This window comes from Micromys minutus, assembly GCF_963924665.1.
Source record: "Micromys minutus genome assembly, chromosome: 6".
NCBI lineage: Eukaryota > Metazoa > Chordata > Mammalia > Rodentia > Muridae > Micromys > Micromys minutus.
In genome coordinates this window covers 57119513-57145847 of record NC_137975.1, presented here as the reverse complement: position 1 = coordinate 57145847, position 26335 = coordinate 57119513, and the positions used below count along the sequence as shown (strand labels likewise).

At 41.5% G+C, this 26335-nt stretch overlaps 1 protein-coding gene across 1 annotated transcript in view; it reads right to left on the bottom strand.

Moving 5' to 3' along the window:
* Positions 1-26335, bottom strand: part of PRKCQ (protein kinase C theta) — a 133934-nt gene that overhangs the window by 44900 nt on the left and 62699 nt on the right. The window contains exons 5-12 of the mRNA XM_080917902.1: positions 20093-20255; positions 18697-18728; positions 18515-18600; positions 17175-17304; positions 11328-11437; positions 10374-10491; positions 7594-7754; positions 2326-2499 (exon numbers count right to left, since the gene is read on the bottom strand). Coding sequence (XP_080774028.1) covers positions 2326-2499; positions 7594-7754; positions 10374-10491; positions 11328-11437; positions 17175-17304; positions 18515-18600; positions 18697-18728; positions 20093-20255 — 974 coding nt within the window. The remainder of the gene's footprint in view (positions 1-2325; positions 2500-7593; positions 7755-10373; positions 10492-11327; positions 11438-17174; positions 17305-18514; positions 18601-18696; positions 18729-20092; positions 20256-26335) is intronic.

The window sequence follows — 26335 nt, the reverse complement described above, 5'->3', positions numbered from 1 at the left end:
GCTGGTTTTGTGTCAACTTGACACAAGCTGGAGTTATCACAGAGACAGGAGCCTCCCTTGAAGAAATGCCTCTATGAGATCCAGCTGTAAAGCATTTTTCTCAGTTAGTAATCAAGGGTGAGAGGGCCCACTGTGGATGGTGCCATCCCTGGACTGGTAGTCCTGCAATCTATGAAAAGCAAGCTGAGTAAGCCAGGGGAAGCAAGCCAGTAACATCCCTCCATGGACCCTTGGTCACCACCTTTGTATGGGACTTTACACCCTGAGAAAGAGATATAAGCCATTGGAGTGTGTTAACTTCACAAAACCCTGTTCTTCACCAATGAAAGGACTGAGAATGTTGTCAAACACCTCTAGGGCTAACAGCACAGACCATCCTATCTTGTTGTAACCACCTCTCTGATGTTTCTTTCCATCAGTGTTATTTTTTAAAAATCTCTTGACTTACAAAGTTCTTTGTCTTGCCACTATAAACCTTCATGAATTTGTTAAAATGGTTCTTGTGCTGTTTTCTGAGTCATTTTAAAGTTCTTTCATTAATAAGACTAAGGGCCCAAAAGAGGAGGCCCAACTTTCCTGGTAATGGTATTAGCACTGTCTTAAAAAGCGTGAAATGCTTTGTGGTCTGGAAGGTGTTTTATGTCCCAGTAGCCTCCATCCTGTTTCAGACACAGCATATGTTCAGTGAGTCTTTGCCATAATCTGGGCATGTGAAGGAATGCCCGCATATTCAAGAAAATGATTACAACAAAATGTTAAAAATGAAAGTTACAGTCTGGTAGGGATTTACTGTGAATGGTTACTTATTTGAAGGAACTTATGGGACTGCGGGAAAAGCTAGAATGATAGACTTCAAGGTATTGATTGTGAGTGTATCCAGGGGTAAGGGTAGACATGTTGAAGAGGGCGAAGAGATAGCTCAGCGGTTAAGAGCACTGTCTGCTCTTCCAGAGGTCCTGAGTTCAGTTCCCAGCAACCACATGGTGGCTCACAGCCATCTGTAATGGAATCTGATGCCCTCTTCTGGTGTGTCTGAAGAATGACAGTGTACCCACATACATAAGATAAGAAAATCTTAAAATAATATTGGTGAATCTTCCAAATTCTCCACAATGATATGAGTTAGGAAAAAATGATTGCATTGTCAAGTTTTTTTCTTCATGAGAGAAAAGGTGGCTAGGGACAGAGTTCCTTGAGAGTAGGAGCAACTTCAGGGAGGGGCTGTGTTCATGTCTACATTGACCTATGTATCTCATCTTTCCCCTCTCCCACCCACGAACCTTACACTAACACCCACCTTTTCTGATAGTCTTAAAAAGGACCACAGTGGAGAACATGCATTTTTATCTGCTTTTCCCTTTTATTTTCCTGCCTCTTTAGAGACAGATACAGTAGACTGAAGAGTGGAACACTGTGTAGGAACTTGCTTCTTAGACCAAAATAAAAACTGTCACATGAACAGACCTGAACGTTACAGTCTATCCTAACACATAACATCAAGAGCTCTAAGCCATGTTCCCCTGCTGCTTAGAAGAGATGGAAGCTTTTGAGATGGAACTGTGAAATAGGACAGTGATTGCGAGGTAAGAAATATGTGGAGACTATAACCCACCTCTCTGCATGTGCATGCCTCTAGAGGGGTGGCCTTTGGGTAAGGTGAAGGAAGAGAAAGTGTGTCTGAGCAGAAAGTGTGGGATTAGGAGTCTGACTCTTTTGATAGGCAGACAGACAGGGAGAGGAACCATGGTTAGGTATCAAAGGTGGAAAACTTCCAAGATGGCTGGCCTCTTCTTCCTCATCCTTAGACCAAAGCCTGGAAGCTTAAAACAAAGGACTGTGGGCTTTTCCATCCTGCCTGCAGAAACCCTGCTTATGGACTGATTCTGGCCAAGTTCAAGGCTGGGTCAGGGCACGTTTACACAACAGTTTACACAACAAAGTGACCAATCTTAAATTTGGAGAGGAGGATCCATTAGACCCAAAACATTCCAGGTCTGGAGAAGAGACTGGGTTTTTGGCTTCCTAGTCCCGCCTCAGCTTTACAGAGGGCCTTTTTCTCTGCTTGTCTGCCACACGCCTGTGTTTTATCACCCCAGGTAAAACAAAACAAAACAAAACAAAACAACCCCCAAAAATACAAAAAATAAATAAAAAAACAAACAAACAAATAAACAAACAAAAAAACCCCTTTCTTCAGCTGCCAATTCCATGTTTAAATTTCTCCGCGGCTGTCTGTTGAGCTCTAGATTTTCCCTACCTTTTAATTCTTTAACTGGCAGAGGAAAACAACCCAATTAGGATCCTTGGAGAGTAACAAAAAAATACCTTGGTCTGGAATGTGCAGAACATGTGTGTTAGAAACGGATGCTCCCAAGCCAAGGACAGAACCCTCTTCTCCACCATGGTGCACTCGACGTCATCATCCATCAACACCACATCTTTCTTTAAGGCTTTTATTGCGAAAAACTGTTTGGTTCTCTTGAACTCTGCCAGGAAGACCTGAAAGAAAAGAGAGAGAGCAACCTGGTTTTAGAATATGGGTTCCCACTCATCAAAGAAGAGACAGAGACCGGTTAGGAGAGATCAGCGGTGGGCGAGAACGGAAAAGCCTCCTCTGGGTTCCATCCTGGATAGCATCTAACTGTTTAAGATGCTATTCGGCATTTCAGATTCTTCTTTTCCAAGGCTCTCACACAACTGTTGTATGTTTGGATGGTTATTCTGAATGACAAAAAATCTCGGAGCTGTGGTGTAGCTCAGTAGGTAGGGTGCTTGTCTAACCTGCAGAAAGCCCTGGGTTTAACCTTCAGCACATCATAGACCAAGGATGGTGGGTACACGTTTAATCCTAGCACTTAGGAGATGGAGGAAGGGAGGAGAAATCAGAAGTTTAAGGTCACCTTTTGTGACCTGGTAGGTTTAAGACTATCTTGGGCTACATGATAGAACTCCGAACAATTCTCAGTTCTGAACACTACGGGATAGGTATTAATGATGATAGTGATAATTATAATATCTGAGTTTAAAGTATAACTTACTCAAATTTCATGGAATCACTGGGGAGGGGGAGATGTAGCCCCAGAGTTAACTTTCCAACTTCACCTCCTGTCTCATAGGATAACAGATACCAGGTGGCATAGAAGGGAGACTTTCAACAACTTTAGATTTTCAAAGGAGGCAGGAGAGAACTCTTGGCAGTTGTAAGGACATGAAATTTATATAACTATAGGTGTGAGCAAAGCCATTGGCATCTTTGAACTTAAGCTTCCCAAGCTTTCCAAGGTGTGGTGGTTTGAAAATGCTTGGCCCAGGGAGTGGCACTATTAGGAGGTGTGGCCTTGTTGGAGGAAGTGTGTCACTGTGGGCGTGGGCTTTAAGACCCTTCTCCTAGCTGCCTGGAGGCCAGTCTTCTCTTAGCAGTCTTCAGAACATGAGGTAGAACTCTCAGCTCCTCTAGCACCATGCCTGCCTGCATGCTACCACACTTCCAGCCATAATGATAATGGACTGCACCTCTGATTCTGCAAGCCAGCTCTAGTTAAGTGTTGTCCTTTATAAGAGTTGCCATGGTCATGGTGTCTCTTCACAGCAGTCAAACCCTAGCTCAGACAGGGGGATATTTTCACTGATTTACAGGACTGTAGTGACAAACAAATGAGACATGGTGACATAAAGTAACCAATAAGCTGTAAAGTGCTTTATAAAGGAGAGTTATAAGAACTTTTTTCATTACTTTAAGATTCATGTTATTTTATATTTAAGTTAACGTGTCTGTGAGTATAGGAATGTGTTGCAAGTGCCCAAGGAGGCCTGAAGAGGGCGTTAGATACTCTGAGACTGGAGTTACAGGCAGCAGTGAGCTTCCAGATGTGCATGCTAAGAACTGACTCCATTCCATTGTAAGAGTAACAAGTGCTCTTATTGAGCCATCTCCACTTCAAATGATGAAATGTAAGCTCTAGAGAACTCTTGGTATTCTGAGAAAGAGAAATAGGTCAGTTTGGAGCCCTGAGGGTTACAAAAACTCGTAGCATTTGCTTCGTTTATTGACTTTTAGGAATTGTTAAAGTCAAGGGTGCAGAACTGAATATGCAAGGGTCTAGGTTTAAAATGACTGTTTGTGGTGCTGGGAAGATAGTTCAGTTAGTAGCCTGCTTGCTCGAGTACGCAGAAAGTTAGACCCTTAGCACTTCACAAAACAAGCATGCTCTGCAATCTTGTATTGTGGCTGAGAATACAGTGTTATAATACTTGGGTATTAGATATTCAATACTCAGGCTGGGGGACACTTTCGGTGAGTATTGGGGAGGTGGAAGCAGAAAGGTTAGAGGTTCAAGGGCATTCTTCCGCTGTGCAGTGAGATTGAGGTCAGCCTAGACTTTGTGAAACTCCATTTCTTTGTTTTGTTTCTATGAGATGAACATTTGCCTCTGATAGGTGATTTTGTGGAGTGACTGGAGCTTGGATGAGAACTCAGACATCTCCAGAAATTATGTAATTTGTTAGCCTTGGCGTCAAAGCAGATAGGGGGAAAAGTAGCAGGCTACCATTTTGGTTAGAAGCCATGTTTTCCAGGGAAAGCCCAAAGAATGATGGAATGTAACTCTTGGTATTCTGAGAAAGAGAAATGGGTCAGCTTAGTTTCTGCCTTCTCAGGGTGCAGGGCCCGGGGGCTCAGTGCAAGAAGCTACTATGCATTTGTCACAGAGTGAGGAGTTAGCTTAGAGCCCAGTGCATCCCCAGGGATACTTTCCATGTATGTTTCCCTTACTATCATTCTTATTAACCTTGTTAGAGTATAGAAATCCACATGGCAACATTTCATTAACAAAAGTACTCTGTTGATAATTTGTTTCTTTTAGTAAACCACCCTAAAGACAGCTGTAAAGCAAGAGACAGGGAGGCATATGCTGTCTACATAGTGTCCTTTCAATTTTTCCTATCAGGTTATAATTGCACATTAATTGCTGCTAAATTGTAATAAAGACTGGCTGTCAAATTGCCAGTACACTCCAATTACCACCAAATGAACTGTTGTGGTTGGTATTATTGTGATTCTGAAAGGAACTCACAGATTCCAGCTACAGTTTGCTGGGCAGAGAAGGTTTTATGGAAAGAACATGACTTAGTGTTCAGATGCGCACATATCGAAACACAGTATTATTCAGCCACAGTGGAAGTTTGGGAACACATGAGTTTGTTTCTTGTTAAATAAACGGGGTAGACTCTGCTGGCAAAGTCTGACCAGTGTGTGCTTGGTGTAAGCTGGCTTTGTACTCTCCGTCATGGAATAGTAGTCCTTGGTTAAAATATTTCTAGGAGTCCCAACACTATAAAAATAGTCAGGAACCCTAGTAATAAATTACATCATATCCTTAATGTCTAACATACCAAAGGCCTGTATTCTATAACCAATCCCTTCACAATCATTAACTTCACAGTTTTTTTCCAGGTTGTCACTGATGGTTGAAATTTCTTTCTTCTTTCTTTCTTTCTTTCTTTCTTTCTTTCTTTCTTTCTTTCTTTTTAATTCTTTTTGCCTTTTGTTTATATTGTATTGTTTATGTATTTACATTTAAAATGTTATCCCCTTTCTCTGTTCCCCCTCTCCCACTCCCCACACCTCTGTTTCTTTAAGAACACACCCCTTCCACCCACCCACTCCCACCTCAACCCCCTGGCATTCCCCTACACTGGGAAAACAAGCCTTCACAGGACCAAGGGCTTCTCCTTCTATTGGTGCCAGACAGTGCCTTTTTCTACTACAAATGTAGCTGGAGCCACAGGTTCCTCCATATGTACTCTGGATGGTGGTTGAATCTCTGGGAGCTCTGGAGGGTGGGGGTGGGGGGTCTGGTTGGTTGACATTGTTGTTCTTCCTATGAGGTTACAAACACCTTCAGCTCCTACAGTACTTTCTCTAACTCCCCCATTGGGGTTACTATGCTCAGTCCAATGATTAGCTGCAAGCATCCTCATCTGTATCAGTATGGCTCTGGCAGAGCCTCTAAGGAGACATTCATATTAGGGTCCTGTCAGCAAGCACTTCTTGGCCTCAGCAATAGTGATGGGGTAGATGCTTCTGGCAGTCTGACCAGTGTGTGCTTGGTGTAAGCTGGCTTTAGACTCCCTCAGTCATGGAATACTGGTCCTTGGTTAAAATATTCCTAGGAGTCCCAACACTATAAAAATAGTCAGGAACCTTAGTAATAAATTACATATCCTTAATGTCTAACATACCAAAAGGCCTGTATTCTATAACCAACCCCTTCACAATCATTAACTTAATCATTGTTTCCAGGTTGTCACTGATGGTTGAAATAACTTCGTGAGAATATGAGTGTTTATTTGTGTGTGTGTGAGTGCACACACACACACACACACACACACACACACTGTAGACCCTAAGGGTGAAGTCTAGTGCTCAGCCTTGCAAGCTGTACCTCAGGAGCTGTCCATTTCTTCCTGGCTTTTTGAGATCAGGTCTCTCATTTCCTTAGAGCTGACACATTTGGCTAACTGGCCAGCCAGCCCAACTTCTGGTCTTTGTGCTTCCAGTTCTTGGATTACAAGCAAATGCCACTAAACTTGACCTTTTTATGTGGGCTCTGGGATTTGAACTTGGGTTCTTCAATTTGTAACCCAAGCATTTCACCAATGAAGCTACCCCAGCCCCAAGAACAATATCTTTCTCTTCACCTTTCTTCTTTCTTTCTTTTTTCCCTTCCTTCCTTCCTTCCTTCCTCCCTCCCTCCCTTTTCTTTCTTTCTTTCTTTCTTTCTTTCTTTCTTTCTTTCTTTCTTTCTTTCTTTCTTTCTTTCTTTCTTTCTTTCTTTCTTGTTTTCTTCTCATTCTGAACTTGCTTTCTGCGGCCAATAGAGGCATATTATTTCTTCCACCCCTGCCCAGTGAGTAGCAAGAGAGGTAGGGAAGGGAAACTTACCTAAGGTACCTTTTCTAAGACTTTCTCAAACTACAGTCTTGATTTATTTTTATGTGCATTGATGTTTTGTCTGCATGTGTGTCTGCGTGAGGGTTTCAGATCATCTGGAACTGGAGTGACAGACAGTTGTGAGCTACCATGTAGGTGCTAAGAATCGAAGTCCTCTGGATGAGCAGACAGTGCTCTTAACCTTTGAACAATCGCTGCAGCCTTCAAACTATAGTCAGTGTCTGAGCCTTCTCCCTCTTTGTCTTCACATGTCAAGATAAAAACTTGGCCCCTAGGACTTAAAGAGTGTGAACGTACTGGAGATGAGGCTCTAAATAGGTGATTAAGATTAACTGAGGTCACTTTCACACATGAAATGCAAAACAATACTCTAGGTATGGGACAGCAACCCTGAAAACAATACACGATCAGTAGGAACAGGAAATGGGCACTTCACTGATTCTTTGGTGCTCAGCTGTCAAACACATTAGAATGTGACTATGTAGGCTTAAAGCAACGGATTTGGGGTTAAAGATCAATAGGAGACAGACTGTTACTACAGCAAAGCCACACAGCTCCCCCTTTAACTGTTGGATGCTCTCTGTCACCTCATAACACAGGGGTAGCCCTGTCTGCACACCTTCAGGAACTTGGTAGCATACCTTGCCAAAACTTCCTTTCCCCAGCATCTTGTGCAGGACAAAGTCATCGATCTTGAGTTTTAGCTGTAGAGAAGCCCTTTGCGCGCTCACCTCAGGTTCAGGAGGATGGGCCGTTTTATCTGACCCATCCAAAGGGGACTCCCAGCAAATTCCCTGGGGTTCTGAAAACAACAGGTCAGGTGTTAAACATAAAGGGGTAAGGTCACTGTAGGTACAGAGGGCACCCACATCTGCTTCTTCCCTCTCTCATTCTGAGGTTTCATCTAACTCAGTTTAACCCTTCTGTATCTGCCAGGAAATCTGGCATTTGGGGTGTGGGCTGTTTGGCTACCTAATAGCCTGGGAAATGGTCTAATTTAGGAAACACTGGACCCAAGATTAGGGTTAGTGTGGCAGTCCTGGTGCATGCTTGCCTTTAATCCCAGAACCGAGGAGGCAGAGATAGGCTAATTTCTGAGTTTGAGGCCAGTCTACAGAGAAAGTTCCAGGACATGGAGGAACTCTGTCTTAAAAAAACCAAACAAAATAATAAAAAACCCTAAAATAAACTTAAACCAAAACCAAAACAAATAGAAAGAAAGAAGGAAAAAAAAGAAAGGAAAGATTGGACTTGTCTCAATTGAAGGCTGTATGTGTGTGTGTGTGTGTGTGTGCGTGTATGTGTGTGTGTATGTGTGTGTGTGTGTGTGTGAAAGAGAGGGAGAGAGGGAGGGGAAGGGGGAGAAAGAGGAAGGGAGGGGGAGGGAGAGGGAGGGGAGGGAGTACTTCTAATAATATCATCAGGTCCTGAGAAAATAGGAATCTTTACTAATCTGGGGAAAGGGCATCTGGGGTTTATAACTCCCAGACACAATGACATCAGTTCCGTTGAGCACAGCATGAGCTCTGAGAACATGGAATGGAACAGGTTGTTAGAGACCTGAATCACACCATGCTCTGTGGCCTTCAAGGCAAGATGCTGTCTGCACTGGCCATCCAAGGCCGATCTTCCTTACTACTTGTGAATCTTCCTGAGATGGAATTTAAATCTCACTTTTGAAATTTTATATCAATTTAGTCCGTATATGAGGCCAGAAGAAGTGTAAAAAATGTTTTTAGGAATCCATACCTCATAACTACTCTCATTAGTATTATTAGTATTATTTCTTTGGGGGTATGGATACGTATATGTGAGGGTGGGCACATATGTGTGGGCATATATACAAGTATGTGTGGGTGTGCATGTGCATGTCGAATCCCAGAACTGTGGAAGCCAGAGATTAGCCACAACTGTCATTCTTCAAGTACTCTCTACCTTGGTTTTGAGACAGGGTTCTTCACTTCCATGGAACATGCCAATAGGCAAGGCTGGTTGGCAGTCAGACTCAGGGATCCATTTGTCTCTTCCCCCATGCCATCAAGATTACAGCCACCAACAGCTTTTTGAATTTTATTTTAATAATGGTTTCGGGATTGAACTCAGGTCCTTGTGCTTGCAAACCAAGCTTACCAACTGACCCATCTCCCCAGCCCTTAGTATTCCATAAGTCCAAAGAACACATTTTATAATGTTTGCTGAAATGATTCAGTTCCCAGAATCATATGGCTGCATTTCCCCTTGAACTACCTTCAAGCAAAAGGCAGAATGAATCTCTACACGTGACAAAGTTTAAGGCTCAAGGCCTGACTCTTTCTTTTCCTTCCTGTCTTGAAGCCTCACAGGAGAGTCTCAGAGCAACAACAGTGACACCCAGTGATGCCTCTACTTGTCTTGCTTTACAATAGATTAACGTCTGTAAAACCACCCAACATGGCCAAGAAATGACATTCTAGAATTCCACCATCAGCAATGCTCTCACAAAATATTCTAGTCAGGCATATTTTAGTTTTACTCTTAAAAAAGAGGAGTTGGAAATTGTGCTATATGTACACAATGGAGTACTAATCAGCTACCAGAAACAATGACTTTATGAAATTCTTAAGGAAATGATGCATCTAGAGAATATCATCCTGAGTGAGATAACCCAGTCACAAAAGTACAGACATAATATGCAGTCACTTATAATAGGATACTAACCCCAGAAAGCTCTGAACACCCCAGAAACAACTCACAGATCATATGAAGCTTAAAAAAGAAAAAAAAAAAAAAGAAAATTCAAAAAGTAGAAGCCTCAGTTTTTCTTAGAAAAAACAACAACAACAACAAGTGTATAGCACCCTCTCAGTGTGGGGTACACCTAGACCTAAAATCATTAATAACTTAAGAGCTAAGAAATTGCTTGTGGCAATTTTTGGTATTTAAAAATCATTATGTTTAATCTATACACACCAAGAAAACTTTGACTATTTCCATGTTACGTTTTGTTTTACATGTACTTTATGCTTATGGTAACTAGTAAAGATTTCAATGCATACCATCCAACCTTTAAAAAAAATCAAGTACTGACAAAATATATTCATATAGTTTTATGCCAAAATGTTTTAAAAATCTGTACATGTATCTCTCTCTCTCTCTCTCTCTCTCTCTCTCTCTCTCTCTCTCTCTCTCTAAAAATAAAGTTGTAAGAAAGAAAAGGAGTTGGATGAGGAGACCACTGTAGTCAGAATATATTGTATAAGAAATAGATATATTTTCAATAAAAATAAGGGCCTTGAGGTTGGTGATTGAATTTGTACTCTTCAAATAGAGAGAAAAAAAACTTTATCAGACTAGGCACATGAAGAACTCAGATCCAGAGAACACAGGGTCGAGAGGGTTGTGACAAGTGACCAACATTGATGGTCACCGTGGTGATAGCTACCTCTTTTCCCAGGTGTTGGTACACATGGTGGCCTGCTTTCGTTTTTGATGGAACATGGGAAACCGATTTCAACTGGGCCTTCTCGGAAGATGTGTTCCGAATCTCTTAAGGAGCGAGCCTAGATCGTAATAAACAGGGTCAGACAACCCAACCACTGGTAGTTGCTACCATTTCCCACCCACAGAGAACACACTGTGTTGTCTCTCAGGACAGTGAGGAACTTTAAATGTGCAGGACAGCCAAGCTTTTCTTCTTTTCTGTAGGCATAGGATTCCTTGGCCTTGCAAGCATCTGCTGTATTTAATGCAGCAGCAGCAGCAGCAGCAGCAGCAGCAGCAGCAGCAGCAGCAGCAGCAGCAGGCACTTAACTTCCTATTTCACACTTCAAGGGTACTAGCTGAAATCTTCTATGGAAGTCGCCTCATTCCATGACAAGAAAGGACAGAAAAGAAGGTGAATGGAAATATAGCTTACATAGAAGGTAATCCTATGTCTCAGGGAGAACTGGTTCACAAGAGATAGGAATTTAACCAATGACAAGATGTCAGTGGACAGGCAAAAGTCGTCAAGACTAGACTCAGGGTCCCGCAACCATTCTGGAGGGAATTCTAGTCAATAGACCTTTCTCCTCCGGCTTCTTAGAGATACTTAAAATACAGTCCTAATGCTGGTAGTAAGCCCTCAATAATTTGAATGAATTTGCTCCCCTCCCCCCCCCCCGTACCTGCTCATTTTACCAAGGAGTTTGAGATACTACAAATGGTCACGAAGATGCATGAATTGAGGGTATCTCCAAGGTGGCAAGAAGGGGGTGGAGAAGAACACATTGAGGTAAGTGCTCAAAAGGACACTCGGGGACATCCCACAGGGTAGATAGAGCAAGAAAGATAAGGACATGGGTGGCCTTTGTTGAGAGGGCACAGGCAGTCTCCTCAGGATCAATGTCTTCCTTACCTGTTGTGTGCTTTCGATCATTGCCAGCGCTTCAGCCATTAGCTTCTGGTTTATACCACAGAGATTGGCGACCTTTGTCTGGCATCGGTGGTGGACGTTCATGCCACATGCTGAAAAGAAGAAAGCAGCTCATGAGGAGCAGGGAAAGAAGCTGTAAGTGCTATAAAACAACAGCAGCCACAACGTGGCCATTACTGTCTCATCCTTAGGGAAGAAAGTCTGTGGTTGGTAGTGCATCTGAGATGGCCTGTGGACAGAAACCCCAAGTAGACCCTGGTTCTGCTGATAGTGTTAGAAGATGCCAGACACAAAGGCGTGCCTTCCTACTCTAAAACAAACGAAGCATAAACTCTGGCTTAAGCCTGAAGAAGAGATATGGATATTGATGAGAGGGTGTTTGTATGTTAACAGATAGTAGTAGTAGGTGGGAGGAGAGAGGCCCAGAGACCATGGACTCACTTTAGGAAGAGGTATTTGTTAAACTTCCTGGCTGGTTATTATGGGGGTATGGAATGGGCACAGAGGTCTGAGCCCAGGCTAGTGGGGGTGGAGTACCCAAAATGGCTGGGTCTCCTGTGGACAGAACTGAGAAGACTGAGTGGAACATGGGAAGGGAAAATCATACAGTTGGAGGCCCAGGAGTGAAGGAAGCTCTTTACTGAACTCCATGACTGGAGAAGTTATGTAGGGAGAGTCTCCTACACACAACTTTTCACATAAGCCATTAGAAGAAAGTCACAGACCTCATCACTGGGGATTTAGATAGTGGCAACATCAACCCGACAACTAGATGGAGATCATGCCTCAGTTTTTTTGGCCCCTAAACACGTGTACCTCCAGATAGTACACAGTTACAGGAAGGGCAGAGGACCGCTACAGTAATTGGAATTGTACTTATGTGACTGTCAAAGCCATATTAAAAAAAGGGATTTCTTACATATGAGTTAATGTCTTAACTTTACATCTATGCCATAGTTAACAGAAAAAGCCCCAGGAAAGAGAGCATAGCAACCTCATCTCTATAGGTCCTAGAAGTTACAGATTTTAGATTTTCCACAGAGAAAAAGATGTGGTCAATATGTGAGCATCAGTCTCTCCCTCTCTGTCTCAGTCTCTGTCTCCTTCTCAATCTCCTTCTCTCTCAGTCTCTCTCCCCAGGGCTAATGCTGTCTACATAGGCTTACAACTTTTAAACCCTCCAATTATTCTGATTCACAAGTCTGGATAAAAATGCCATAAAAGACTAATTTCCAATTCCTGTAACCCTGGGATCCCCCCTCTTTATTATAGAGAGATGTATGTCCTCGAGTCTATGGAAATAACATTATTACATCGTGTTCTTAAGTTTTTAGAAATTTTTCCTCTTAAGAGATCACCATTTATCATTAAACTAGGTACACTGAAACTATTAGATGAGAAAGTCGGGAAAACCTTAGAACTCATAGGCACAAGAGAAAATTTTCTAAACAGAACACCAATAGCTCGAGCTCTAAGTTCAAAGATTAACAAATGGGACTTAATGAGATTGCAAAGTTTCTGTAAGGCTAAAGACACTATAATGAAAGCAAAATGGCAGCCAACAGAGTGGGAAACGATCTTTACCAACTCCACATCAGATAGAGTCCTAATATCCAAGGTATACAAAGAACTCAAAAAGCGAGATACCAGAGAATCAAACAACCCTATTAAAAATAGGGTACAGACTTAAACAAAAATTTCTCAGTTGAGGAATATCGAATGGCTGAGAAACATCTAAGAAAGTGCTCAACATCCTTAGCCATCAGGGAAATGCAAATCAAAACAACCCTGAGAATCCACCTCACACCAGTCAGATTGGCCAAGAACCAAAACTCAGATGACAATAGATGCTGGCGAGGATGTGGAGAAAGAGGAACACTTCTTCACTGCTGGTGGGGCTGTAAACTGATACAACCACTCTGGAAATCAGTCTGGCGGTTCCTCAGAAAAATGGACATAGTACTACCTGAAGATCCAGCTATTCCACTTCTGGGCATTTACCCCAGAGATACTCCAACATACAACAAAGATACATGCACCACAATATTCATTGCAGCTCTATTTATAATAGCCAGAAGCTGGAAAGAATCCATATGTCCTTCAGTAGATGAATGGATACAAAAATTGTGGTACATTTACACAATGGAGTACTACTCAGCTATCAGAAACAATGGCCTAACAAAATTCTTAAGAAAATGGATGCATCTAGAGAATATCATCCTGAGTGAGATAACCCACTCACAAAAGAACAGACATAACATGCAGTCACTGATAATGGGATACTAACCCCAGAAAGCCCTGAACACCCCAGAAACAACCCACAGACTAAATGAAGATCAAGAAAAAAGAAAAAACAAAAGAATATATTTTAATTAAAATAGAACTGTATCACATCCCCCTTTTTTCCCACAGCCCCTCCCAGTTTCTCTCCTATCTCCTCAAATTAATAACCTCTTTTCCTATATTATTGTTACATATATACACATGTGTATATATAGGTACCCACAAATACTTAATTACAACCTTATTAAAAAAAAAAGAGATCACCATTTACAATCAACAGAAAAATTAGCATGAAGATTCCAAGCTCCAGCAGACAGAACTTTAACCTTGGGTACTTCTTGGCTTCTACCAAAATACTTAAACATTGTCCTAATAGAATTGGGCAGTTAAGACCCAAAATTTAATCTTCACTGAGTATTAGCCATCTCTACACAGAGCTTCACACAGTGATGGCAGCTCACCAAGTACAACCTCTCATCATTATAATTTATTGCAGTCACGCAGTAAAGCATGTACATGGGTCTGGAAGGGGGCTCAGTGTTTTAGGGCACTTGCTGCTCTTGGGAAGGATTTCACTTTGGTTTCCAGCACCTATATCATATAGCTCACAACCTCCTGTGATTCCAGCTTCTGGGGACCCAATGCCCTCTTTTAACCTCTGTGAACACTTGGACTCACATGCACAGACACACACACACACACACACACACACACACACACACACACACACAATTCAAGATAAAACAGAATGTCAAAATATTCAAGGTAAAATTGTGGATCCTTTATCTTTTAAGTTGTTTACATTTTTTCTAGATAGTTCATCATAAAACCAAATAAAACATTATCTATATAAATAAATACATTTCATTTGCTATAAAAATTCTTTTAAAGAAAAATGCTTTAGGTATATTTAAAAATCTTTAATGGTGGTGCTAAAATTTCTGCATTGTCGGTATAACCACATTGGATTTGTTCAGTAGATTTTTAAGGCTTCTATTTTGTCATTGTTGTTGAGACAGAATCTTACTATGCAGCCTAGGCTGGCTTTGAACTGGTCATTTTCCCATCTCAGCTTCCCAAGTGCTGGGAGCATAGGCACGTAAGTAAGACACCAACTGAGAATTAGGCACATGGGGATTTTTATTTTACTTTGTTCTTTAAAAATCATAGCAAGTTCTATGCTTGACTCTGATGCTCAGTCAGGAAAAAAAGGCTTTTATTCCCATTGTAACACCACGAGTCTTTGTTACTAACCTATCAGGTGCAAACTTGACCTCTGTGAGCGCAAATAGTCACTTCTGATGACTATTTTCATGGGAATTATTGTGGGGAAAGAAAGAAGACAGCGTAGAGGCTGGAAAAGCAGGGCACACAAGAAGATGGCTGGTGAGGAGGTGGAGTGAGGCTGAGATGAAGAGAGAGGAATTACAATAACTAGAGGAAGGGACGCAGAGAGTCAAGAAGGGAGGAGGAAGTCTGGTGGAGAAAACAGGGATACTTGGGAAGACAAAAAACTAAAATGGATGTTGAAATGGGGAGGGGGAGGGAAGGAAAGGGGGGAAGAAGAAGGGATAAAAGAAAGGAGGAGAAAAGGGAATACAAGAAGAGGGGGAGGGGATGGAATGGGAAGGAGAGAATGTTAGACAGGCTGAACACGAGTGTAAAATAATGCCAAAGAATCTTCAGGGAAGTTCTAAGCTTTGCATTTGTGCTTTCAAGATCAACTCTGCCTTTAGCAAGTTGACACAAAGGCTGCCAGGAGATGAAGCCTGAGATGGTCACAGGAGTAGCAAGCAGTGGGAGTTTCGCCATTTGCCTTTCTGCTTATATAGTGTGTACTGGGACATTATAGTCACCTAAGAATTAAGGATATTTCCTTATAATCTTGTGTGCCAACAGCCAACATTTTCTTTACAAACAGACATATGGAGGAAGGAACACAGGTAGGACTTTGGGATCTATAAAGGGATTCTCTTTTCTATCTATTTATCTATCCATCATCCATCTATGTATGTGTGTTTATGGGTATGTTTAAGAATTATATATTTCTATTCATCCATTCATCTATTTTCTATCTATCTGTCTATCTGTCTGTCTATCTATCTATTTATCTATCTTTCCGTCTGTCTGTCTGTCTGTCTATCTATCATCTATCAAGGTGTGTTTATGCATGTGTGTTTAAGATTTATTTTATGTATATGAATGTACTGTAGCTATTTTCAGACACATTAGAAGAGGGCACTGCATTCCATTACAGATGGTTGTGAGCCACCATGTGGTTGCTGGGAGTTGCATTCCGGACCTCTGAAAGAGTAGTCAGTGCCATCTCTCCAGCTCCCTAAAGAGATTCTTAGACTGCCAGTGACTACTATGGTAATGATATGTACACTCTGGTCTTTCCATTCTTGGAGCCCACCAGGTACATGAACACCACGAGCTGAGGAAGGAGAAACAGAAGAGGGGGTGGCCTTCCACTTTTAGGAGGCTGTCTCCAGCTCTTAAAAGAGAAGAGAAAACAAGAAATGCTGAAATGTCAAAGAAAAGGTTGACATACTGAATGGTTCACCATCAGAAAGGTCTTTGTTGTGCTAAAAAAGGGCCCTGTGAATTATCCAGGTCTCCCTTTTTTCCTTCCCTCTTACCTGGATGAGGGTAAGAGGGTGTGTTTTGTTGCCCTTTATGAGACATTTTAACCTTGTGACCCCATAGTTTTATCATTTCAGTTTTTAAACTTGAGAGTTTTAGATCAAGAATGGCTTGTTTCCTTTTTCCTTTTTTGTTATAGTTGTGAGTATCTCCATTATCTGGGAATGATGACTTGTCTATAAATACAATAAAAATAAAATGGTATAGACTAATCATAGCTTAACTCTGCAATGATCCAAACCCCAGAGGAAGGGACCTCTAACTCATAGTCCTGGATGCAGTCCCTTCTGGGCACTTGGAGTTCTAGGCCATAGTTTAGGAGCACACTCTTCAGCTAAAGTCCCAGAGTTCCTTTCACTAGAACCATCCACTAGCCAAATGGATCCGTATGCTTGCTCTTTGATGGGGTCAAAGAGCAAGCATAAGGATCCATTTGGCTAGTGGAGGTGCTAATATGAGCGTCACATAGTTCGATCTGATAGAATTAAGATGGGATATCCCAGAATCTATGGAGATAGCCCATTTAGTCTGAGTGAAGAGTCCTTAGCAGAAGAACCAGTCAAAAGAGGACTACTGTCTTTCTTTCACTCAGAAGGGAGGACTAATATTGAAATATGGGGTCAGGATCTTCAACCTTGACCTTGAACTACTGAACTTTGACCTTGACTTGTTGAACTTTGACCTTCAGCCTAAGCTATTGATCTTTAACCTTGAATCTGACTGGATGTGCACTTTTCTCATGTGTTAAGATGGGGATGTGGTGGGGTAGAAGAATAATGAAAGGACTCAGTGAGGTAGTATTCATCTTCACAGCCACATAAAGATGAGGATGCAGGTCATTCTAGAGCCTTTCTTTTTCCCTCCATGATGCACAAGCAACCTTGGGGGCCATGCGCTCACCATCACACTTGAGTCCTTGCCTCGCCAGCCCCCACAGCAGGGTACCACAGTGCTCACAGAAGGTTGGACTCTTGTAGTTGTAGACTTTGAATCTGTGTGGCATGTCGATCTTGAATCTCTCCTTGTGGAACTGAAAGACAGACAGAAGGCCTAGCCGCACATGTGTCCCCAGGTCTCAAACTTCTCATCGTCTCTTGGACACACAACTCACAATGATTGTAATGAAAACATGTGCAATGAGCCCTTTATCCGGTGTACTGCCTACCACCTTCCTAAGGTATCTGAAGGAGCCTTTGGCTCTTCCCTGTGAGGCACACATGCCATCTGCATGTGTCAAAGCATGTGACAAGGGCTAGGGGGCCTACATGTGGTGTATAAGGCATCAGTCTTGACAGATGGAGTGACCGTGGGAGATACGGATACTTTTTCTTTTTTTCAAATGGGAGCTAAGGAAACACTCACTTGGTGTTTTGCAATACCAATACGAATATTAGGTCAAGATCTAGGAACAGTTGAATGTTGAAAGAAACCCCAATGAACTCACGATAAGACATCTGGAGATTTGGTCTGGTCTTTGTGTATAAGAACCAAGCAACCACACAGGGTTAGTGTACACCTGAAGGGGGGTGGGCTAGAACTGAGGAGCATGTACAAATTATACAGTGGGACTTGAAGGCCTGGTAAGGGACAATAGTGTAAACTATATTGATTATGTGTCGAAATGGTAATAGCCTTGGTTTGATTAAATACATGACTAAAATAAATTTTACTTGTTTCTCTTTTATATAACTTTACGTATTCTTGTGGGACTAGTATTGGAAGCCAGAGCTTCTTACCTACTTGCCAAGCACACTAACACTAAGCCATATTGCTAGCCTGCTTTATACTTTTCATGTCTAAAAACAGTGTCACTGAGGTCCCCCAGGCTGGCCTTACTTTGTAGCTCAAATGGGTCTTGAACTTGTGATCCTCCTGCCTCAGTGTCCTGAACAGCATTCCTACGGCACCACAACATGTTTGTTTCTCCCTTACTGTGTCTACTTAAAAGGTTAAAATTACACACAGGAGTCTTATTTTATGTCTATGAGATGAAACTAGTCAAGGTTCAGGTGGGTGACAGAACCCTATTGTTAATGTCCCCTTAAACTTGAAAGAAATAAAGACAACCCAGAAGATAAACTATTACTCTTTAAAACATGTGTGTCCATCTAACACACGGTTTCTGCACAGCGTATTTTCACCAGGGGCTTTTGTACCTATTAAGATTAAGAGTGAGGCTGACAGTGTGACTTGCTGGAAAAGGGAGAGAGTAAATAAATGGAATTTAAACTGGACAGTACCATGGTTTCTCGGCTATTGATCGCGGATCCTGTGCACTTGGCTATCACTTTATCAATGCACTTCTTGTGAATCGCCGCATTACATTCTGAAAAGAAATACGTGTCATTTACGATTTCTGGTGGTCCAGGAACAAATCAATTCAAAGAACACCGAGGATACAACCGGAATGCTCTGTACTTACGTCGGCACTGGTAACCCTGCTTGTTCAGCCCCCTGTAACAAAGCAACGCTTGATTCAATTGCATGTCCACATAGACATTAGCAACAGAAACACTTTAGAGGTAAATGAGACTGGTAGCCCACGTGTGTCACTTGCCAAGAAGGTATTTTAAGTTTACGTTGCTTAACTTATATTTTTATAATCAATTAAGTGAGATTAATTTTCTTTGCCTTTTCAAGAAAACCTGTGCGTGCTTACAACACCATACCAAAATGTATCGCAGGCTCCTAGCAATAAATGTCCATGTCCCTTGCTGAAAAAGTCACTGCCTTGTTCAAAAGGGCACCGCCCCACTCATTCTAGCTTTAGACACAGGATGTGTGCACTCATCTGTAAAGTGTCTTATTTTCTCCCTCCAAGATTCTGAAGAGATCAGCTGCCCAGGAAGCCCAACACAAAGATGCATTCCTGAGCAGCCCTGCTGATTACAAACAAAGGAAGCAAAGGAGGTCTGGCGATTAGAGGAAAACCAGTTAATGAAAGTTCCAGCTAATCGGTAGGCTTGCGGGTACCCCATGAAGTGGGAACTTGTGCGTTAAAGATCCTGCAGGAGCCCGAGGGACCAGCATCTCTTCATCAGCACAGATGCTGAGAGCAGAAGCAAGCATCATTTCATTCCTACTCTACCGTAACTTTTGCTGTGTGGTTACACTCATCTCCCAGGCTACGATGCCCGAGAGCTTCATCTCAGCCATTAGTTACAGTGGGGTAGTGCTGTCAACTGGTGCACACTGTAGCAATGCAGCGCTTGGGCTATTGGGTGATGAAGGTGTTGACCATAAAATTGTACAGCTTTGCTTACAATCACAATGCACCCTCATCTGTGTCTTCCCTCACTTTGGAACTAGCCAGTGGTGATATTTGAACCATAAGAAGGTGGGAGCTGGAAAAAGGAAGTGAGGTCACTGGGAGTGTGCCCTTGGAGGGAATGCTGAGACTGGTGATTTCTCTCCCCTCTCTTGCTTCCTGAGTACCTTAAGGTACCTTAAGCAGCTCTGTCCTGCCTCAATGTCTTATTATAGGCAAGACATTTATCATATGAAAGGGTTAGGCAACATTTTTGAAGCCATTAGTCCAAGTAACCCTTTTCTCCTTAAAGGTTGATAGTATTGGGTATTTTGTCATAGTCAAGAAAAGCTAACTAATGGGAGACTCTTTCTGGTGTGGGTCTCACTCTTCAGCAGCCAGATCATTCAAATTCCGTGTTTAATCAGCCCTTCTAGACGTCCTTCTTGCTGGTGAGCCCACTGACTACCATTCTACGGTCCTCAGCCCTTGTCCCTCCCTCCCAGCGGAGCACACAGTCCTGACGAGATGCATAGCTCGAACTCGGGAGGAAAATATCGAGTTACTGTACCAGACAAATTCATGGCAGACAGAGCAAAATGTGGGTTGAGGGAAAAAGGTGGCCGTGAACTCGTGACACTTGACATGGTGGACTTTGGCCTGTTTGATGGCTCCTCGTCGGTGATGCAGTGCGAAGAATCCTTCATTCTCAAATTCACTCATGTCCTTTGTGTCTGGAGAGAGAGAGCAGGGAAGCAGTGAAGCCCTGTGCCAGTCACAGCTGGGTGGCGAGGACAGGGACTTGGGGGGAGAGATGGAAGAGGTAGATGCTAACTGTCCATGGGCTTGTAAAGATGAGACAGACACTAGGCTTCTGCTCTTAATTTGGCAGTAAGGAATCACCACAGGAGGCGCTGCTAAAGGATTGGATTGGTCCCTTGTTGATGTCTCTCGAGTCCAGCTAGACCTCTCTCATTTTTAAACCTGGAATCCTGACATTTCAAGTCTGTAATCCCATAAAGCAATGTGACTGACAGTAGTGAGAAAAGGTTAGACTTCTAGTGCAGGGGATGCTTGCATAGAGTGTTGTTTAGATTAGGGAACCAAAGATTGAAGGGAGGTGCCTAGCCCTCTGAGTGATGGCAGAGAACCTTGAGGAGAACTTTGGTGTTCTAGTCCCTGATGGAACTACAGTGGTCAGATGGAAGTGCTACAGCCTCTGCTGTAGAAAGTGCCAGAAATGAATAGTTCAGAGTTAGGTTTTAGAGATGTCTAGATAAGCCTGTCTCATTTACATCACACTGCCAAATTTAAATGTATTCCATCAGTCCTGGGCTCGGGGGTAGTCACTCCCCATGGCATCGTATGCTCAGATGGCATTTCCCCAAGGGGTTGAAGGAACTGTAGTTGATAGAATCCGGAGAATACCTACAGTGCTAAGGCTGAGGCTCAAGACTCACAAGGACCACAAAATAAGCGGTGCAGTGAACACTTCAGCAAACAGAGAGGCATTAACATGGTAAACAGCAAAGAAACAATGGAAACTATGACCTAACATTGAAGCAAGGATAATAAACTTAATGATTACAATGCTTAGAATCATTATTTGGAACAGGCTGGAGATGGTTAGATCACTTGCTGTTTCTTTTTATCTACAAAAATGGAAATCTAGAATTAGTGCACATCATATTTCACACACAGAAAGAATTAATGATTTGGAACTAAATTACATCTATTATGGCTCAGCAGTGAGAGGCCTAATCACGCACTTGAGGTGGGTGTCTCTGCCAAGGAATTGTATTTTGCTATTGTCAAAAGCGGCTGGCTGGAAACACAGGAGCTAATCAAATGTGGAGATTTTGTGTGGGTAGAAGCTTTTCCTTAGAACTCATCCGAATTTTATAATGTAGATTAGGACTCACATCTACTTTGCAGCCATCCCTGGATCTATTCTAAAGAAATTTCAAACTCCAAAGTGGAGAGAATTCCTCTGATGGGCAATGATGCTTTGCTCACTACTTTGAAGGTAGATTAATCAGATTACTTTATTTGGAATTATGATGGGAATTAACTAAGCTTGGTGAGTGTGAGTGAGAGACTGTCATCAGTTAATCATTTTCTTCCTCTATGGGATAAGTACACCGACATATCCATAAATTGTGACCATATGTGTCAGTTCTTTATAAAACTAGACATTTCTGTTTTAGTCAGATGCAATGAAAGGGAATGAACAAAAGTATAAAATATATCCAATTTGTGGAATAAAAATGTATATTCTAGAACCCTAACTGTATCATTATAAATACCTCTATCATCTAAGTCTATGCCTTTATCATTTATATAATCATAATCTATGTACATAACCTTGCATACATTAGATTATAGAAAAACTTTAAAAACATTAGCATATTCAAGAAATTAATTTTTCTTTGCTCTGTCCACTACCTGCCTTTAGCCTCTTCTCTTTTTCAATTATCCCAAGGGAATACTTATGTAAGGACGCAGACTTCCTTTAATTCTATTGCCTTTGCCTGTGTTTACATCTGAAGTGATTTATTTGGACATTTCTTTTGTACAACCAGGTCTAGATCTTTTATTTAATTGAATTTTTCTTTAATTGACTTACTTGCAGTTAATCTAACACTGATGTTTTCTGAACATCTCTGAGGAAATTTCTGTGCTGAGCATTCTTTACAGAACTCCGAGGAGAATCCTAACCACTGAGTGTCTACAGCTAAGACAGGGAACATTGAAGAGCATACAGACTAGCCAACTGTAAGAGTCAGTGTGGCAGTGTAAGTAGACTCAAATGGTTGAGGGGGTCTAAGAAAATAAATCACTAAAGAAACCAAGTTGAGTTGAAATGTAAATACAGAGAATATCCAATAAAAATGATAAAAAGAAACCAAGTTGAGAAAACTGGCAATGTAAGAGAAAATATTGGCTATCTACAGATGAAGAAGAAGATAGAAGAAGGATAAGGAGGAGGAGGAGAAGGAGGAGGAAGAAGAAAAGGAGAAGGAGGAGGAAGAAGATGAGGAGGAGAAGGAGGAGGAGGAAGAAGAGGAATAGAAGAGGAAGAAAAGAAGGAGAAAGAGAAGAAAGAAAGAAAGAAAGAAAGAAAGAAAGAAAGAAAAAGAAAGAAAAATGACTCTTTAGCATTGACAAATGTGAAAGAAGTTGAAAAGCCAAGAACTTCTTCAGAAGGTTCAATGTCTCAGAGAAAGCCATTGTAGCATATGATCAAGATATGAGCCAAACATTTATGGTTTAAGAATCAAAAGACACATATTCCCATTTCTAATCCTGAAGCCATCTCCAAATGATAACCATTTGCAAATAAAAATCTAGTTTACTACGAGAGAGTCTTACTGGAGAACCAAACTATTCTTAAGGGTAGGCTGCAGGCCCAGCACTAGCTGCCAACAGAAAAGAATCCAATGGCATCTCTGGAGGTTTTTGGTTTTTTTTTGTTTTTTGTTTTCTGTCTTATAATATTGTGTCAGGGCTCTTTTTTTTAAAAAAAACTACATATATATATATATATATATATATATATATATATATATATACACATATATATATATATCCACACATATGTATACAAATATATATTTACTCTATAGGTTCTTTACATGTATACTGTATATTATGGCTTCCAGTTTAGTGTTTTTATGGGGTTCCTGAGTATGCAAATAAGTGGGTTTGTGTTTAATGAACCTTCTCTTGGACTCTTTTCCTTCTGTTAGTTTATTTTGTCCAATTTTGATGTGCTGGTTTTTGTTTCATCTTATTTTACTTTATGTTGCTTTGTTTTATTGTTATCCCACAGAAGCCTGTTTGTTTTCTAGTGAAAGACAGAGAGGGAGGGGATCTGGATAGGCGGGGTGGTGGGGAGGATCTGGGAAGAGTAGAGAAAAATGTCTTCTCAATAAAAGGAAAATATGAGGGAACAATCAAAGAAGCAATGAAGAATGACTATCACATATGAACTCTCTCTTCAAGAATTGCCAGGGTGGGCTGGGGAGGTATCTTAGTTGGTGGAGTGCTTGCCTTTTTATCATAGAGGAAGTCTTAGGTTAAACTCCCACTATAGCATAACACCAGGACAGTGATGTGTAGGTCTAATCCTGTCCTAGCACCCAGGAGGCAGAGGCAGGAAGATCATGAGTCAAAGATTATCTTTAAGTATGTATCAAATTCAAAGTCAACCTGGCCTCCTAAGATTATATTTTAAGACGAGGAAAAAAGATGAATAGAACAGAAAATATCATGTCAGGAAAAAAGAAAAGAAATACTCAAAAAAGCAAAAGAGTTTTCATGTAGTTTTCAAGGTAGAAATAGAAGGCTTAGCATGGGATGTCTTAGCCATGAGGAGGAAACCACAGAGCAAGGGGAAAGTTTACAGTAGAGGGGAAGCATCTTGATGGGGCAGTGCTGCCAGGGATGAAGCGTGGGGTCAACATAGGAATGAACTTTCTCCAAGAAAGAAGAAGAGGGAGAGAAACCAGAAGGAAACAGCTGCATCCTGCTGCACAGAGGCAGATGATGAAACTGCCATCAATTATATTGGACCAAGGCCAACCTTCAGTATGGTAAAGAGGTTAATAGACACCAAGAAGCCAAGAACCAGGCAGGAGCTTGCTAGAAAGTAGACATTTTGAACAGCTATTCTATGGGAAGCAAAAGGAATTGAAATCTACAGAAAGTTCAGGGGAGCTCAATTGAACTGTCTAATAATCATGTACATATTCTTCTATGCCTATCGTATAAGTTAGTCATGAAGTTAAGTAATAGGGGGTTCAACCAATGGGGCTCATATTAGAACAATGGAAAGGACTTCTACCTTTGCCCAGCAAGATCCTATCCCTGTTGGAAAACTTTACATGGCTCAGCCTCAATGGAGTGCAGAGTGCATGGGAGGTGTGGTGGAGGGGGCAGGGTACCTTTAACAGCAGGACTTGTATCACCGATTTTGTGCTGGTTTTGTAGTTAAGAGCTATGGGGTTATGGAGGATTAAAACAAGGTTCCAGAAAGCCACTGAGACCTGACAGTCTGTGACAAACTTGGTTCTCTGCAAGGAATGCAGAAGAGTTCATTCCAAGGAGCAGTGACAATGGATATGAGGTTGAGGTAGAGACTTTAGAATGTTGGAAATATCAGAATTGTGGAATGTCTGCCATGGGAAGCAACGGGCATGTAATGGGACTGTCCAAGACAGGTTACATATACAGGCAACAGAACTGGAGGGACAGGGCTAACCAAGCCTACTGGAACCCAGGTGCTACCACTAGATGCCAAACATGGAGGTGCATAGATACATGATTTGATATTTTTGCTGCTGAGTTTAAGTCTTGTTGTTTCTTTGCTATGTCCCTAAACCTCTTTTTGAATGAGAATGTTTATTCTATGACATATGTATGTTGTAAGTGTATAACTTGTCATTTGATTTTTACAGGGGTTCACAGCTAAGAGGCTGATTTGATTCTCAGAAAAGATTTGGACTTTGGGATTTTGGACACCTTTAGAACTATTAAAATTTAGGGAGCTCTTGGAGATGATCCAAGTGCTCTACAAGTTGACTATGGGCATTTTGGGGACCAGAGGTAATATTCTGGGCTAAAGGGATGTGTTTGGGTCTTAAGTTGAAAGGGGGGGGGTTGTGATGACAATTTTATTAGATTTAGAATTATTTAAGAGGCACATTTTTGAGAATGCCCATGAAAGGTGTTTTCTGAGAGGTTTATAACTGTGGAGGAAGACCCACAGTGAATGTGGACCATGCCATTTCAGGCTGGATCCCAGCCGAATGGAAAGAAAAAAAAAGCAGGAAGCAAGCTGAGCTCCAGAGTTCAAGCTGAACTCTGGTTAGCATCTCTCTCTCTCTGCTTCCTGACTGAAGATGAAGTCATAAGCTGCCTTGTGTGACCATGCAAGACTTCGAAAATATTTCTTTCATTATAAGAGACGAACTGTTGTTGGACCTCACAGCTAAAGTTAATAATGTGCCTTGAGGTCACTTAAGATTGATGTCCTACTGGGCACTCAGACCCTTTGTTTCACTTACCTTTAAGAGAATAACACACGAAGCTTACCTACCTTGGATAATGAACTTTTACAACCTAATCTTAAGCACAGGTGCCATTTAAAGTTATATACTCTTCCTTGCCCCAGAGTGATGCTTCTGCATTATTTGCTGAGATCAGCAAACATGGAAGTTGAAAGCAACTGCCTAAAATCTACTGTAAAGGCGGAAGGCATTCATTTATAGATATTGGTTGATAAATAATGATGTTTGCTGACCAGGTTGTGATCATTGGGAGCCCATGATTTAATCTCTTTTTAGACTATGTTAAAGATTCCTGTGAAGTATCTCACTGCTTCCTCATGTAATGTTTTTTATGCTCTTCAGAAAATACGGAATGAAGCACTTTGTTAGAGACAGGCAGTCACATTACTCTCAAACAGATGTCAACCACATTCACAGACAAATAATGAATGTACATACAGTCACAGCATAAGACAGACAGACAGACAGAAGTGCGGAAGAAATCTTCACTTGCTCTTAGTGAAATGGCCCCAGGAGGAAGCGGTTTATTTCTATCCTGAACATGACAGTGACACATTATTGATGACATGGACTTCATCATCAATGAACTCGAATCTGCACAACTCCGAGTTTCTGCTGCTATGGTTTCCTCACCACAGTGACTGAATATCTTTAATGTTGAGTCTAAATGAACTTTTCCTTCCTTAATAGATTCCTTTTTTTCAGAACAATGGGAAAAATAAGGCACACAGGGACATTCATTT